This window comes from Panthera leo, chromosome B3 (genome assembly GCF_018350215.1).
Source record: "Panthera leo isolate Ple1 chromosome B3, P.leo_Ple1_pat1.1, whole genome shotgun sequence".
NCBI classification, from domain to species: domain Eukaryota; kingdom Metazoa; phylum Chordata; class Mammalia; order Carnivora; family Felidae; genus Panthera; species Panthera leo.
Window position 1 is genome coordinate 24,668,078 of NC_056684.1, and position 18,368 is coordinate 24,686,445.

At 43.4% G+C, this 18,368-nt stretch overlaps 1 protein-coding gene across 3 annotated transcripts in view; it reads right to left on the reverse strand.

The window, feature by feature from the left end:
• Positions 1-18,368, reverse strand: part of ATP10A (ATPase phospholipid transporting 10A (putative)) — a 179,162-nt gene that overhangs the window by 35,875 nt on the left and 124,919 nt on the right. For all 3 annotated transcript variants that reach the window (XM_042941264.1, XM_042941263.1, XM_042941265.1), the window contains exons 4-7: positions 17,208-17,293; positions 2,687-2,793; positions 2,163-2,294; positions 976-1,106 (exon numbers count right to left, since the gene is read on the reverse strand). In XM_042941264.1, the coding sequence (XP_042797198.1) occupies positions 976-1,106; positions 2,163-2,294; positions 2,687-2,793; positions 17,208-17,293 (456 nt within the window). The remainder of the gene's footprint in view (positions 1-975; positions 1,107-2,162; positions 2,295-2,686; positions 2,794-17,207; positions 17,294-18,368) is intronic.

Sequence of the window (18,368 nt, forward strand, 5' to 3'; positions counted from 1 at the left end):
TTGAGGGACAATTTCTGTGATCTTGTACGATATAGAGCAAAGGGAAGAAGGCTTTGAGGAGAATATTCACAGTTACACTTTGACAATTTAAAAATAATCTTCATGAAATCAATGTTTAAAAGACATTTTTTTGAGTAACAGTATTGAACTAACCAGACTAAAAGACTAATTTGGGAAGTTAAATAAGTCTGTTTCCATTCTATGAAGCACATGTGATAAAAGACAGCAGAGCTCCTCTCGTAGGCAAAGGCTAAGCAAATGACCTCTGTTCACTTTGCGTTCCTAGGATGATACTCACTGTCCCTTCCCCACTCTTAAACAGGCCTTTTGGGCATAGACTCTTAATTAGTGACGAGGAGCTGCTCACGAGGCATGTGAACTAATAATACTAATGGTAACAGTAATAATGATAATAAAAACCAATGCTGCAAAATGCAATGTGATATCCTGAATTGAATCCTGGAACAGATAAAAGCACATTAGTACAAAGACTAGTAGAATATGATGCCTAAGATTTAGTTCATGGCAAAGTACCAAAGTTAGTTTCTTGTTTTAGACAATGCACCATGGTAATATAATATGTTCACATTAGGGGACTCTGGGTAAGGGGACATATGGAAACTCTCTGTACTCTTGTTTGTAACTTGTCTATAACTCTTAAAATTATTCCAAAATAATAATTTTGGGTTTTTAAGAAGTAATTGAATGGAAAAATAAAACACAATGATCAAAAACCAACCCCCCAAAGCTTAAGAATTTGAGGAATAGCAAAGGAGAAAGTTAACTTGAAAAGCACCCAAAAAGACCCCATAGAAAAATTAGGTGGAAAAGTAAGTAAGATGTAATACATTAGGCAGGTATATTTGTGGTCCTCCCAGATGCAAAATTTATAAGGAAATTATCAGCAGAGTAAGATGACTTTAAATTCTTACCAGATAAATAAAGCAATTATCATATGGTACTTAGTACTGTTACCTGCAGAACTATTATCATTGTCAAAAATGAGTAAACTGCAGCTGTGACTGGGGATAAAGAGCTGCCATCAGACTCAGGGACATCAAATAATGATTTCTTCTCTTGATACCGCCATACCCACAGTCCATGTCCTATAGCAATGTTCAAAAAGAAACATCATACATCTAAATGTTAAAATAAAACATTGCTACTGCAAATGAAAGCAAAACTTCAAGACTTGACACAGGCACATTTGGCCTCATTAGTCTGCCTTGCCATGTAAGACAGCAAAAACACATGACCAGTACTGGTGGCACCAACAAGCAGACTGCTGGGAAGCACTGGTTCTTAGACTCTTCCTCATATCAGGCATTTCCTATTGCTGGTACTGAAAAGCAAATGGTCATAAGGCAGAAACTGGATATGCGCTGGAAGCTATCAATGGGAAATCCCCAAGAAGATTTTCCCAACATGTGCCTCAGAAAACATCAGTCTTGCCATTTGGCCCTGGATGCTTCCCATTACTAACCTTTGCTACAGATTCAAAATGCACATGTCATAGACTCCCAGAAGCCAAAGGCAATGCACATATTTCATTAAGTGGGTCACACACCCATCTGATAACAGAAATCCCTTTCATGTCCCATACACCTATGTCTTTTACCACTGAGCTCCACGACCACGTCACACCTGTCTGCTTCATGATGGGGGCAGGGGATGTGGTGAAGACCATTTACCCAGAGGTAAAGGCAGCATGCCAGGTCTGAAGGCCATCGAAGGCTGGAGAGTACCACAGCCTGTGTGCAATCTAACTGCTAACCCCTTCTTAGCACCCAAATACTTTTTTTTCCCTCTTCTCATGGAGTTCTCATTAGTAGCATTTGTGCATCTCCTGATATATCATTCTCAGTTTATCACCAGGTTACTACTGCTTCTTCTACCAGAATCATTACTACTGGTGTGATTAAACCATTCTTCCATCCAAGAAGCTGCAAGTTTGGAAAATAGTATCATTTTATCAAGATCTTTCATCTAGGCATCTCTAACATGGCCCATGTTGATACAAATGGCCCTTCAGTCTAAGTGGATGACAAATGTGTGTTTTAACTTTAGAGTTCTGGATCAGAATGAGTCGTCAGTAGCCCACCAGGCTCCCTGGAGGCTGTCCAGCAGTGCCCTCTTATTCATGACCCATGAAGGAGACTTACCGACCGCAGAAAACAGAGACATACAAACGAGGAGGAGGACACACCAGAGCACGTCGCAGTTCATCTGCCTCTCAAGTTGGCTGCGCTTGTAGCGCGGCCCGCTGTTGTTCAGCAGAGCCTTGGTTTCATGTCCTGCAGGGGAGCATGAGGGGCATGGTAAATCAATGCCCAACAGTGAAGTGTGGAGCTCCCTGACTGGTGAACTGAAGTACAGTGCTGCCATCCAATCATACTTACAGGCTAGGCTCAGTCGAAAAAGCAGGGTATAAAATTCATCTTAAATATGTAACCACCATGGAGAAACAATGGAAATAAATAAGCTAAAATGCTGAGAGAACACTTTGGTTAAGATACTAGCAGAAATTTTGCTTCTCTTTTTCTGGTTTTCTAAATTTTTACAATAGATACATGCTGCTTTTATAATCAGGAAAAAAAAGAAAGAACAAGGAGCAACATTCAACAACGTACAGCAGAGGCGGCAAGCCAGCACTGTCACAGACTACCTGTACCACAGCCACGCCTACCTGCATAGATGACCATGCCAACAACAGCTTCCGTGTTTCTGATGGTGCATCCTCGCAACAGCAGGTTTTCTTTATACAGCCCGGCCTTTTTCCCATTGTCATGTATACTGTTGAGGAAAAGGTAGCATGCATCACATGGATGCTTCCAAGCACCTCATGTCCCAAGAAGCACTACCTTGGGGAAGGAAGGCCTAGACGCTGGTCTGGGAAGGGGCATGGGGAACTCCAAGAGTGGGTGGCTTGTCTCAGTGGATCTCTGCAAGAGCCAAGAGGGAGCTGGTGCTCACTAGTAACTGGGCAGGACTCCTAAAATCCTGGAAAATAGGGGTGCTGGGAGGATCTTTTCTTCTAGTACTTAGTCTTGACTCCAGTTCCCAGCATAGGGCACCTAAAACTCTTGTAATTTCCTAAGTGGTAAGAGCATTAGCAGTATCTTTTGTTCTTATATTTGGTCTCTGACTCCAGTTTTTCCTGGCATAGGATACGAAATCCCTTTTAACTTTCTGGGTGATACCAGTGTCTTTTGTTCTAATGAAGCCAGTCTGGGTGGACTCCTGGATGGGGTTTAGTCACCAGAAAGACCAGGCCATGATTAGAAGCTTAGAGTTTTCAACCTTACCGCCCATTCTCTAGAGTGGACAGGGGCTAGAAATTAAGTTAATCACTGATGATGCCTATGTGATGAAGCCTCTGGAACATCCCAATAGTTGGGGTTTGGAGAGCTTCTGGGGTGGCGAACACATGGAGGTGCTGGAAGAGCAGGGTGCTCAGACAGGGCATGGAAGCTCTGCACCCCTTTACACATACCTTGCTCTATGCATCTCCTCCATCTGGCTGTTCATTTGTATCCTTTATGATATTGTTTTATAATGAACTGGTAAACAGTAAGGAAATTGTCTTCTGAGTTCTGTGACATGCTCTAGCAAATTAACTAAACCTGAGAAGGGGATTGTGGGAACCTCTGCTTTATAGCACATCAGTCAGAAGGACAAGTAACAACTTGGACTTGTAACTGGCATCTGAAGTGAGGAAGTCTTGTGGGCCTGAGCCCTTAACCTGTGGGAACTGACACTATCTCCAGGTGGTGTCACAGGATTGCTTGATGTGTAGGAAAACCCCACAGGTCAGAATTGGTGTCAGCACTGCAGGCCTATTTTCATCACAAGGATAGACCACAGCTAGAGAGGGCAGACCTGGGAGCAGTGAGGCCTAGTTAGAAGTTGGCCAGGGAAGGCTGCCAGGTGGTCTGCCCACTTCCTGCTCATCATAGAGAACACTGCTCCTCATCAGTACCTTGTGTTGTCACAAATACACAAATCCTTCTTTTTCTTTGAGATTTTATTTAAATTACAGTTAACAAAGAGTATAATCTTAGTTTCAGGTGTACAATATAGTGATTCAAAAATTCCCTACAATACCAATGCTCATCACAAGTGCACCCCTTAATCCCCATCACCTGTTTGGCCCATCTCCCGAGGCTCCTGCCCTCTGGTGACCATCAGTTTGTTCCTACAGTTATGAGTCTGTTTCTTAGTTTGCCTCTCTTTCTGTTTTCCCCCCATGTTCATTTGTTTTGTTTCTTAAATTCTACACGAGTCAAATCATAAGTTACTTGTCTTTCTCTGACATATTTTATTTATGATAATACTCTCTAGCTCCATCCATGTCACTGCAAATGGCAATATTTCATTATTTTTTTACAGATGAGTAATATTTCATTATATATATACTCTATTCTTTATCCATTAATCAATTGACAGACATGTGGGCTGTTCCCGTAGTGTGGCTATTGTAAGATAATGCTGCTATAAACACTGGGGTGCATACATCCCTTTGGATTAGTATTTTTGTATTCTTTGGGTAAATACTTAGTAGTACAATTGCTGAATTGTAGGATATTTCTGTTTTTAACTTTTTGAGGAACCTCCATACTGTTTTCCACATTGGCTGCACCAGTTTGCATTCCCACCACTAGTGCAGGAATGTTCCCTTTTCCCCACATCCTCACCAACACTTGTTTCTTATGCTGCTGATTGTAGCCATTCTGACAGGTGTTGAGGTGATATCCCATTGTAGTTTTAATTCGTATTTCTCTGATAATCAGTGATGTTGAGCATCTTTTCATGTGTCTGTTGGCCACCTGTACGTCTTCTTTAGAAAATGGTTTCTTAATGTCTTCTACCCATTTTTTAATTGGATTATTTGTTTTTTGGGTGTTGAGTTTTATAAGTTCTTATGTACTTTGGACACTAACCCTTTATCAGATATGTCATTTTCAAATATCTTCTCCCATTCCAAAGGCTGCCTTTTAGTTTTGTTGACTGTTTCCTTTGCTGTGCAGAAGATTTTTATCTTTATGAGGTCCCAATAGTTTATTTTTGCTTTCTTCCCCTTGCCTCAGAAGACATATCTAGTAAGAAGTTTCTACAGTTGATGTCAAGAAGGTTAGTGCCTGTATTCTCCACTAGGATTTTAATGTCTTCCTGTCTCACATTTAGGTCTTGCATCCATTTTGAATTTACTTTTTGTGTATGGTGTAAGAAAGTGGTCCAGTTTCATTCTTCTGCATTTTGCTGTTTAGTTTTCCCAACACCATTAGTTGAAGACACTGTCTTCATTGGATTCCATTCCACTGTCTTCACTGTATTCCATTGGATATTATTTCCTGCTTTGTCAAAGATTAATTGACCATACAGTTACAGATTCATTTCTGGGTTTTGTATTCTGTTCCATTGATCTATGTGTCTGCTTTTGTGCCAGAGCCATACTGTCTTGATCACTATAGCTTTGTCATATAACTTGGAAGTCCAGAATGGTGATGCCTCCAGCTTTACTTTTCTTTTTCAAGATTTCTTTGGCTATTTGGAATCTTTTGTGGTTCCATAAAAATGTTAGGATTGATTGTTCTAGCTCTGCAAAAAATGTTGTTGGTATTTTGATAGGGATTGCATTAAACGTGTAGATTGCTTTGGGTAGTATAGACATTTTAACAATATTTGTTCTTCCAGTCCATGAGTATGGAATATCTTTCCATTTCTTTGTGTCATTGTCACTTTTTTTTTTTAAGTTTTATTTATTTTGAGAGAGAGAGAGAGTGAGCATGAGCAGGGGAGGGGCACAGAGAAGGAGAGAGAGAATCCCAAGCACTGACAGTGCAGAGCCTGATGCAGGCCTCAAACTCATAAACCGTGAGACCTGAGCCAAAACCAGGAGTCAGACACTTAAGTGACTGAGCCACCCAGGTGCCCCAATTTGTTTTTTTAATGTTTATTTATTTATTTATTTACTTATTTATTTTGAGAGAGAGGGTGGGGGGAGGGAGAGGGAGAGAACATGTGAGAGCACAAGCAGGGGAGGGGCAGAAAGCAGGAGAGAGAATACCAAGAAGACTCCACATTGTCAGCACAGAGCCCAAAGCAGGGCTTGATCCCAAGAACCATGAAATTATCCTGATCTAAAATCAAGAGTCAGACACTTAACCAACTGAACCACCCATGTACTCCTTCAATTTCTTTCACAAGTGTTTTATAATTTTTAGTGTATAGGTCTTTCACCTCTTTCGTTAGGTTTATCCCTAAGTATCTTATTGTTTTTGGTGTAATTGTAAATGGGATGGATTCCTTAATTTCTCTTTCTGTTGCTTCATTATTGGTGTATAGAAATGTGACAAATTTAGAAAAGGGAATGGTATTGGTTTCAGCAACATTTTCTATATCCTTTTTTTCTTATAAAAAGTAATACAGTTATTAAAAACATTAATATATTAAATTTTAAATGTGGTACATTCCATTTTATGGGTTTCCCTGTTGTTTTGATTCAGAGAGACAGTCTAAGTATAAGCCACTGGTTTTCAAACTTATCCTCTTGATCCACTACGGATGGCCTCTCGTCATCCATGCAGCCAGAGCACCCCATGCTAGGATCACAGTGGGACAGATATGGTCCTGGAGTCTGAAGAACAAGGGGAGGCCTTGGAGGCTTCTGAAACTAGAGTAGGGGTCCAGCCTACACCAGGCAGTGCCTCCAAAGGGGACTTCAGAAAAGCTACCTTCTCACATCATCAGTAGACAGCCTCCCCCTCCCACACATGGATAGCCCAAACTCCTCTGTGGTTCTTGAAGCTCACCAAGTACACCTGAAGGTGTTTTCCCTCACACCAATTCTTAGCACAGTGCCACTGACATGAGAATAGAGTTGGTACGAGGAGGTACGAGGTCAGAGGAAGAATACAAGGTTTCTGGGGAAACCATACTTCCTACCACATCTAGACCTTGGTCACTGGAATGATAGGCCAGGGCTGCCATTCAATCTGAGACACAACCCATGTTCTTCTCAACAAGGAAATGAATATATTTTCTGGTGAAAAGACAGGCTAAATCATAAAGACAAGGCCAAAATGCATGCTAGGGGGATGCATTTTCCACAAGCCTGTTACTTAATTGATACAGCATCAGTGTTTCTGCAGAAGGTATGCAAAGGAACACAGTGGGGTATTCAAACAACAGTGTGTCTATGCCCCCATTTGGCAGTTCCAGGACAGAATGAGGTTTTGCTTTAAAAAAGATTCAAGACTGAAAACCTCACTGTTGGATAATGCATCAAGACCTCAGTATACATAAGATGGTACATATAAAACACCATTCCCACCTCTGGAATGAAAGATACCTATGGCCACAGTTCTTTTGGTAACAGCTGGAGATGGACACGGTTTCTGAGGGAGAGTAGTAAAAAACAGTTTCAATCAAAGTTTCCATCATGCTTACACAAAATAAGAGACAAACTCAATAAAAACAAGAAAAAACATTTTATATTAAGCCTTCTTTGATATGACACACTTTTTAGCAGCACTGCACTTTCTTTTTTTGCTTAATTTTTTTAATGTTTACTTATTTTGGAAGAGAGCACAGGTTCACGTGCAAGTAGAGGAGGACAGAGAGAGAAAGGGAATGTGAGCAGGGGAGGGAGAGAGACAGGGTGGGAAAGAGCATGTCAAGCAGAATCTCAAGAATCTCAAACCCCAATGAGGGGCTCAATCTCACAAACCATGAGGTCATGACCTGAGCTGATATCAAGAGTCAGCCACTCAACCGACTGAGCCACCCAGGTGCCCCAGCAATACTGTGCTTTCTTATCAGACCAAGCCAGAACAGAACTCGTTACCAGCAGGTGCACAGGCCTGTGAAGATTACAGCCACAAGGACAGGCAGTGCACAGACATGAATGGCCTTTCTTGAGTGAACGGGCGTTGCATTAGAAGCGGGAGGAAGGCAGGCCAAACTCCAGAAGGATAGCTGAAGAACAAGGGGAAGGAAGACTATATCCCTGTCTTGGTCTTTTGAGAGGAAAAATACTCTCCAAAGGCAAAACAGGCCCAAGGCCAAGCAGCTATGAGGCCTGATTCCAGGAAGACACACCCCATAATGTTGTCCTCAATACCCACTTCTTTGGTATGGGTTGATGTAAGCTCCCTACCCTGTAATTCATTTGTTGAAGCCCTAACCCCCAGTACCATAGAATGTGACCACATTTGGACACAGAGTCTTTAAAAAGGTAATTAAGTTCAAAAAAGATCATACGGATGGGCTCTAACCCCATGACTGGTGTCCTTATAAAGAGAAATTTGGACACAGAGATAGACAAACATAGAGGTTAAAACCACATGAAGACAGGGAGAAGACAGCCTTCTGCAAGCCAATGAGAAAGGCTTCAGGAGAAACCAATCCTACTGATACTCTGCTCTCAGGTTTCCAGCCTTCAGAAATGTGAGATAATAAATTTCTGTTGTTGGGGTGCCTGGGTGGCTCAGGTCATGATCTCAGGGTCCTAAGGTTGAGCGCCATGTTCGGCTTCATGCTGGACATGGTACCTGCTTAAAATTTTCTCTCCCTCTCCCTCTGCCCCTCCCCTTGCTTGCGCATGCTTGCTTGCTCTAAAAACAAACAAACAAACAAATTTATTTCTATTGTTTAAGCTGCCTGGTCTATGGTGACCCTGAGCACACTGACACATCCTTTAACATTTCATCTGAGCCTCTGAGGAAAGCTTTTCTGGTTCAAGTCTCCCGGCATCCTGACTCATCAAACCAATCTCTTCTAAATCAAAACTGCCCCAAAGTACAATGTGATGATGAGATAGCTGTTTGGTGAGAATGTCCTGTGCACTGGGAAGCACCACATGCAGGTTCCTTGGGAAATGGCAGAGTTTAGCTAATTAACAACCTGCCTGGCTGCTCTTTCTCAGGAATTGTAATGTCTCCCTGCCAGCACTGGCTGTTAGTAATGGGTCTTGCACGTCAGTCCTCGTTCCTCCCAGCATGTGAAGGTGCTAACAGGACCAGCAACAAATAGCAATCCATTGGTTCAAACACAGAGGTGCAAAGTATACTTGCTGCTGGTGTACTTGTCCAGGGTCACAGGCAGTAGCATGAGAGTTCAGGAACCTTGGACAGCAGCCTGCAGCTCTCTCCCTTCCTCCCTAGGTCACATCACCTCCAGCACTTGGGCCCTCCTGTCTGCTCCATCCCAGATAGTGGTCCACCTTCACCCTGGTCACCATGACCAGCATCCTTGGGTGTCCTTCTTGCCCCCTCCTCCCTCATTTTTACACCCACTCAAACACCAAACCTTAATTTTTCTCTCCTCACTGGATATTTCTTGAATCCACCTCCTTCTTGCTCCCTCTGTACCTCACTACCCTAATTTAGGCTTCCACATTTCTGTGCTTAGAGCCTGCAACACACCCCTTGCTGGCCAGCATGCCACCAGCCTTGGTCCCTCTTATCCATTTCTCACACAGTCACCAAAGCAACCTTTCAGTGTGTGCATCTGAACACTGCATTCTCCTGGGCACATCCCGTGTGAGCTCCTTACTTCCTCATGCTTGATACACATGGCCAGCTGGCTCTGCAACACCTTTAGGGGTCCTTCCCATGCAGGCTTAAGGCTCCAGCCACCTCACATTGCACATCCTTCTACCCACACTGTCTCTCATCCCAAGGGAACCCATTAGCCTGGACAAGTCTGGCCTGTTATCCTGGGCTCACATTTTATAGCCTTCAGGAAGATTATCTGGGTTAAGCTCCCCAGGACCTATAGACAGGAAACTGTGTGGTATTCTTTGATGCCTCCTTCTTTGTGTCCACTTCTAAATGTGAGCTCCTCAAATTTTATTCTGTTCTGCAACCCAGATGCCTACCTCAGTGCCTGGCAAATGCAAAGGCTGCCTTGTCCCTGGCCTCAGGTTGGATCCATCCAATGGTGATGTCAAAAGGGCAGGGGAGTGAACACAGGCAAGGGAGGATGGGGAGGTTATTCCCTGGCACCTTTTGGGGAGAGAGCATTGGGCCGGGTATGTCCCTAGACCAGGGCTGTGTGACTCCCCAGGTAACTTCTTGACTTGAGTCCCAGGTGGCCACTCCTTCCCTGGAACCACTGGACTCACAGGGGTGACACTTCAGCTGCTACTAACTCTTGTAGCCTTACTCACTCCTGCTTCAAAGGATCTCCACTTATGTGAATTATCTACGTGTAGGAATAACTCAATTGTGTGTTTTATGCCAATGTTAGATTTTCTTGATATGTAAATATGTCAATTAAAAGTTATCAAGGTAAAATGAAAACTTTCCAGTTTTAATGAGTTCAGTTGGTGCAGTTATAGTTCATCTTAATGCCTGATTATTGGTAATGAGAACATCTTGGACATAAACCCACACAAAGCTCCATCCAGACACTGGGCAGGAGGAGTGAGGAACCATGAGGGCTCTCCTGTTAGTAATGGTCCTGATGATGAAGGACCCAAAGGCAAGCTGAGGGCATACACAAGCTAGCAACTATCCCCACCCCCACTCCCATGGGATAGGTGTGACATTCCTCAGGCACTTCTAGCTGCCCAAGAACAAAGGAAAGGGAAAGAACAATGGTTAACTGAAGGAGATCACAATCATGCAGGACAGGAATCTCCCATCAGTTTACAAATGTCTTAGTAAATTACAAGAAAAAGGCAATCTTGGGAATCTCAGTCAGTCAAGCTCTGACTTTGGCTCGGGTCATGATCTTGTGGTGGTTCATGGGTTTGAGCCCCACATCAGGCTCTATACTCAGAGCCTGGCGTCTGCTTCGGATTCTGTGTCTCCCTCTCTCTCTGCCCCCACCCCCCCAAAAACTAAACATTTAAAAAACTGAAAAAAAAAAAGAAAAGAAAAGTGAAGAAAAGAAAAAGGCAAATTTATCAATAGCCTAATCTCTAGAAGCCTATAGATTCAGTTTCCTGGAGCCCCAGCATCACCCTCCCCTCCATAATGATGTTGGGGAACAAAGGCAAAAAGGAAATGGTACATAGAATTAAATTTCCATGAGGCTCCTGGGTGGCTCAGTCTGTTAAGCCTCCGACTTCAGCCCAGGTCATGATCTCAAGGATTGTGAGTTTGAGTCCTGTGTTGGGCTCTGTGCTGACAGCTCAGAGCCTGGAGCCTGTGTCTCCCTCTCTTTCTGCCCCTCCCTCACTTGCTCTCTCTCTCTCTCTCTCTCTCTCTCTCAAAAATAAATAAACATTAAAAAAAATTACACAAAAAAATTTCCTTATAATGTGCAGCCCATTGACAAATACTTGAGGCAGGCAGAGTATAACATATTTCCAGGAACTCCCTACTGTCTTAATGCTAATACTTTACTAGAGGGAAAAACAACCTTAGCTTGACAACAGCTGGGCCTCTGGTATCTTTGGGGTCCTCTTTAGTATATGGAAGTCTTTTTGGAGGCTTCTCTTTTGCCTTTACTTCCTCTAACTCCATAGCATATAACCAGTCATTCTTCACAACCCCAGTGCAGCTCTTTCTGCCCATGGGTCCTGTCTCCATGCTTTAATAAAATCACCTTTTTATACCAAAGATGTCTTAAGAATTCTTTCTTGGCCTTCAGCTCTGGATCCCCACCACTCCAAAACCACATCACTGATGTCTCCTATAGGGTGACAGTGGTAGTGGAGTGTGTCATCTACAAGGTGGGGATTCTACCCCAACAAGCACGCTCAGGCTCGCAATGGCAAGTTCCCAGCCCTATATGGTCAAATAAGGCTCTGCACCATATAGGGAGGGAGCTCAGAGCTCACTCTGTGGAGGACTCTGGGATAAGAAATAGAACCTGGCTTTTTACAACCTGAAATGGAATTTTAGGCCAGACTAAACCAACCAACCTCTCTGCTTTATTCCTAAGGGTAAGTGAAAATATTTGATTGACTAGTGGCCTCAGAAGTCACCCACCATATGCCATGAAGTTGGCTGAGCACATCTGAGCAGGGTGCCCAGAGCTGCTGGGGCATAGGGCCTCTGAGCTGGTTCCCATTCCCATGGGCCTCTCTGAGCTGCAATGCCTCGGGGCAGGAAGAGGGCAGCCCAAGGGGTAGAGAACAATCAGGATTTGGTTAGTGCTTACAGGAAGGTCTTAAACAGTGAGCATTAAAGTACACTGGAATAATGAAGCTCCTAACACTTTTTTTTTAACAGCTTGAGACACATTTCACATACCATAAAATTCACTCATTTAAAGTGTATGTGGTTGAGTGTTTTGTTTTTTGTATATTCAGAGTTGTACAGCTATCACTATCAGCTAATTTTAAAACATTTCCATCATCCTAAAAAGAAACCCCAGATCTATTGGCAGTCACTCTCCATGCCCCTTCCACTCCCAAATCATGGCAACCATTAATGCACTTTCTGTATCTACATGATGTGGGAAACAAACGCAAAAAGAAAATATAGATAATATTAAATTTCCTTATAACCTGTAGCCCAATGACAAATATTTGAGGCAGGTAGAGGATGACATTTCTCCAGGAACTCCCAAATGTCTTAATGTTAATACTGTGCTAGAGGGAAAAACAACCTTAGCTAAACAACAGCTAGGCCTCCAGGATCCTCAGTCTTCTTTAGCATATGAAAATCTTTTTGGAAACTTCCCCTGTCTTTATCTCCCCCAACTCCCAAATATATAATCAATTGCTCTTCACAACTCCAGCAAAGCTCTTTCTGCCCAAGGGTCCTATCCTCATGCTTTAATAAAACCACCTTTTTGCACTGAAGACATCTCAAAAATTCTTTCTTGGCAGTCGGCTCCAAACCCCAACACTTTCCACATCATAAACACATTCCTATTGGAGGCATTTCATACCAGCAGAATCACACACCAAGGCTAACACCTCTCTTATGAAGTGTTCTAATTCACCTCATGCTTCACCCAGATTCTTTCTCTCCATTGTCATGTCAGCCATTGTTATCTCCAGCATTAGGAGGAAGCCACGTTCTGAAATGTGGAATAACTTGCTCAGTCAGTGGGCAAAGCTGGAATTCAAACTTGGTTCTTCTTGCTGTAAATCCAAGCTTAGGTCTCCAAGTGCAAATAGCTAAAGTTTTAGTTCAGATTGGATGGTCCAAATATGAGTGAAACCTGCTGGTATAAATGGTGGCTAGGCTTGGCCTGATCTCACGGCCGGAGTGAGGCTACAGGGCAGCAGCTGAGTCAAGACTGAAGGAAGGTCACCCTCAGCAGATAATGAAAGCTAGCAAACCAGCAGACTAAGGAACTGGCTGCTGATCGGCTCCATGGGCCTAAACCGCAGATCTACCACCCAAGCTAGTCCCACCCCTGAGCATAAGGACCAATATGGGAACTGAGGTCTCCCTTTTCTCTGCCCCAAACAGGACACAGTGGTGTGAACAGGCCTCTTCCCTGATGCTCACCTTACCTGTCCTCCTCTCCCCTCACTCTTCCTGAAGCACTTCAGCCTGACTGTGGCAGGGCTGCTCATGCTATTTGCACCACAGTCACCAGAGGAAAAAAACTTTTAACTCAGGGTCATCTGTGTCCTACGTCCAGAGGGTGTTGGTCTGCTGAGAGAGAGGCTAGCCACACCCTGACCTTTCTGTAGCCAATCCAAAATGCCTGCCTTGGTGGAAATAGCAAATCATAATTAAACAGCAGTCTAGTATGCAGAGGCCTGAATGTGCAGCACCTAGACTACTGGGATTTGTGTCCAGACTCAGAGGCGAGCCTCAGTGCAGGACAATTTGTTGGAAAAAGTAAGGAGAAAGCATGGCAAAACTAGACAGCAGAGCAGGGAAAGATTCATGCAGCAGGGAGCTGCCCTTCTTGCGTTACTTTCTCAGGAGATGTGCCAGCAAGGGCCCTCATATTAGGAATATTTGCTGTAGGCATCAGCCAGAGAAGCCGAGTAAGCCTGGCTGGCCGTGGGGCAGAATGATGTCCACCTAAGTGGCCATCTTCTAAAGAAAGAAGTGTTTGGGGGTGCCGAGTCAGCTAAGGGCAGGGTGTGGAGGCCATGCAGTGCTGGAGGTGAGTTAGGAACTGCGTGATGTTACCCCTCATTGATCACCAACTCCCCACTTGAAAGTTACCATGCCCCCATGTAGATCTCCACCAGCCTGGCTTTTTGTTATCTTCTCTTTTCCTACTAAGAGTCCATCCCTTTTCTTTGAAGCTTTCAGCTCTAGCCCTGTTCTTGCTTTTTAAGCCACATTTCTAGAAAGAGTGGTGGAAAAATATAATTCCTCTTCTACCTCCTGCAATCTGGACTCTGCCCCTCTGGGCCTATACTCCAATGGTGTAGCCCTCCCATTTCTTAGGCTGCCTGTGGAGTCTAGCATGCAGATTTTCTCCTGAGTGTCCCTGCTATGCCTCCACCATTGTACCATCCTTGGAACTACATCCCTATCACACCCAAGGACACCTGCTCCTACCTATGGGGTTATTCTGTATTTATTCCTTTCCTTTTTTCCCTAGCCTTCTGTCCATGTTCCTGGGCCTCTTCTCTGAGTTCATACATGACTTGTAGGTAGAAGGTCTTCAAACCTGACCTTTAGCTCCTACTCCCCTGAAGTCCTGGCCCACTTTTTTTTTCTATCAAAAAATGTCACTGCACCTTATGCACTTGCCGGCCCCTCAAACTCAGGAAATCTCAAAACCCCATTTTCCTTTCTTCTATGGCTTCTCCTAATAAACACACTGAAGACAAATCTCCCTCCCCTGGACACATTTGTGTTTTTGCCTAAATCTCTCTTCTGACTCTTTTATCTCCCTGCTCTAAAGTGTCATCTATAACGGTAATATTAACAACAGCAGCAACAACCACAATAGTTGCAAGTATTTATTAAGCACACTTCTGAAAGATTTGTGTGTATTAGATTGACTAAAACTTTGCACCAAGGACTTGAGGGGATTCCTGTGATCTTCCCCATTATATGACAAATAAAGTTAAGCAGATTGCCCAAGGTTATCTAGCTAGAAAGTGTGGGCTCCAGAGCCTGCCGGCATCAACACTAAGCTGGACTTGTTTAATAGCCCTATGACAGGAGTGCCTGGGTGGTTCAGCCGGTTAAGTGTCTGACTCTTGGTTTCAGCTCAGGTAGTGATCTTGTAGTTCATGGGATCTAGGCCCATGTTGGGCTCTGTGTTGACAGTGCAGAGCCTGCTTGGGATTCTCTCTCTTTCTCTCTGTCCCTTCCCCACTCATGCTGTCTCTCAAAATAAAAGTGGTTTTTTCGTTTGTTTGTTTGTTTTTTAAGCCCTACGACAAAGGTAGTTCCTGGAGGGCAAGACTAAGAGCTGCGGACCTAGGGTTGAATCCATTTCAGTGTTAATCCAACTCAAGCGCAGGCAACAAAAGTGTGAACAGTCATGAGAGCACAGGAGCACTGCATCTTTCAGGGGTGTTGGAGGAATCCCACAGAAGAGAAGACAGACTACAAGATGGTCTTTGGTGAAGGATGCCTACTCTTCTTCCTTGGTAGAGTTGGCTCCCCAAAATTACCCATGAACAAGAAGATACATAGAATAGTCTCCCTAGAGGATGTCCTAACACCCTTCAAAATGGTTATTTTAGGGTCTTTGGAAACCCAGCATCTGCTCCATTCAGCTGATGTGGTCGTGGAAATTCACAGTAGTGCTAAGAATAGTGCCATATATGAAGTCCTGGGGACAACGGGTTAAAGGGCCTCTGGCCACAGAGGCTGGAAAAATCCATGGCAGACCAGTTATATGTGAGTAGTTGAGTATTCTCCCCCTAACTTTTACATACTGCATTTTAACATTTTTCTTAACTTTTATCCTCTTTTAGTTGGTTCCTTTAAGGGATGATCTAACATTTTCCAAGTTCTGATCTTCAGGCATGGATCAGCAATCTCAGTGGGTGACTAGGCCATCTCTTGGCAGCACACACATTTCATTCAGCCTTTACTACTTAACACTTTTCATTCATTGATCACCTTGCAGCATGACAGAAAGTCTCCTGAGTAGTGGGCAGAGGCAACAATGCTGGATGTGCCAGTGAACACAAAGATTCAAATATACACTGAAAGGTCATGGAAAGGAAGCTCACTTCCATAAAAGAGAGCACCCTGCCTCACCCCCACATGTTTGTGGGGGGCCACTCTGTGCCTGGACCACCAAGCAGCGGGCCGACTGGTCACCTCACATCTCAAGCAGGAAAACTGGCAGAGAAAAGGCCCCAAGTTCGTCACACAAGAGGTCTAAGCCTAAGAGTGCAGACTAAGGTCCAAAAGGTCAAACATGAAGTCCTCAGGATCTTGCCCACACATCTCATTTATTCTCTGTGAGGCTGCCCCCACCTGCTCTGGCACCCAACTCAGCAACTCCATGCTGACACTCCCTTTTCTCTCCCATTTTATTTTTCCCCAAGCCAACCAACTACACACACACACACACACACACACACACACACACACACACACACACAATTATTATTATTAAAGTTTCCAAATGAACATGAAAGTAGAGAGACTAGCATATACTTCCCATGTACCCATAGCTCAACTTCAGCAAGCACCCAACACATTTATCCACCTTTTTGCCTTTCCCTTTTGGAGCAAGGGATAGAACTATTTGACACAGTATATACTATACGTATTTTTTTGTTTATGGTCTTTTCCCCTAACTAGAATGAAATAAACATGAAGGCAGTTCACAGCATTCCTCTCAGAGTCTTCAACAGGGTCTATCACGCAGCAGATGCTCAAAAAACACTTGGATCAATGACTGAGTACCTAAGTGAATGAATGAATGAGCTTCTACCCAGGCTCCTCTTGTGTGGCCCCTGTGCTTCCATTTAATGGGGCCATGTGTAGTCAACCATACTTCCCTTGTTCCCCTCACCTTTCCAGGGCCAACTAGAGGAAGGAAAAGCAGAAACTACTCATCACAGGCAATGTGGCTAAGTTTCTACTGCTGACAAGATCTTGTAAACAAGTCCCATAAGCAACCAAAGAGGCTCAAGTATGGGCAACATTCCCAAAAGACTACAAAGGTGGTAAAGAATCTTAAATGCATATTTTAGAACTGTATGCATATACAGATACACATACACACACACACACACACACACACGTGTGTGTGTGTGTGTGTGTGTGTGTATGTGTATGTGTGTGTGTGTGTGTGTGTGTGTGTATATGTTTGTCAAACAGAAGAAAAAGCTCAGGCATATATACAATACTCACATGCAACCACGAAACCTAGTCAGGTCGTTGTTTGGCTTCTCACACTCGATTACACTGGTGAACGTCAAAGGATTGAATTCGGAGACCTAAAATAACAGCATGCATATATTAGAGAAATGGCTTAGACCATTCCATTCTAAAAGGCACTTGCTCTTCTGTATAACATCTATGTAGGGCAGGGAAATTTCATGGAAGGAGTCTGCCCAGTAACCTCTTCAGAATGCCAATACACACACAGCACTTAGCTCATGTTTTCTCATTTTTATACTGAATGATAACCAATCATTGTAGAACTAACAGCAATTAGTAGAACAGTACTGGTAAGTGAGCTGAAAGGATTACTGCTCTAATGAAAATAAGAGAACATGAGAAAACAGCAAAGGAAGCCACTAATGATTGAAAGGGATGAATGAGTTTTTTGAAACAGACCAGCACCTTTCAACTTCCAATATAGATTTAGAGAAGCAAATTCCATCTGGAAAATAGGAACTTATAATAAAAGGAGAGTTCCTCAATGTGCACTAAAAATTTTGCACAAATACTTAATGAAAAACATCTAAATAACCAATATGTGGGGCGCCTGGGTGGCTCAGTTGGTTGGGTGTCAGACTTCGGCTCAGGTCATGATGTCACAGTTCATGAGTTCGAGACCCACGTTCGGCTCTGTGCTGACAGTTCTGAGCCTGGAGCCTGCTTTGGATTCCGTGTCTCCCTCTTTCTCTGCCCCTCCCCCACTTGTGCTCTGTCTCTGTCTCTCTCAAAAATAAACATTAAAAAAATTAAATAACCAATGTGTAAACCCACAATTTCTTTATCATTCCACTTGATGAAAAAACGATAGCTCACCATAAAGTCTCTCATTGGTAGTTTTGCCACTGATAGATGCAGCAGTGCCATAAACCATACAAACAAATGAGGAGAGGAATGTGGGAAGGAAATGGGGAGAAAGGAGGGAAATGCAGGGAATAAGTCTTTTGGATAAGTGACGACAGTTAATGGATTTTTTAAAAATCAGCTCATTGCTCAGGCTTGTCATTCTCTTTTCTCTACGAAGTGTCACAACATGTTAAAAAAAATTAACTCTTTGCTCACACAAGTAAATCATCACACAAAAAGTGCAAGTGGTTAAAAATCACAGCAATCACAAATACTGTTAACACC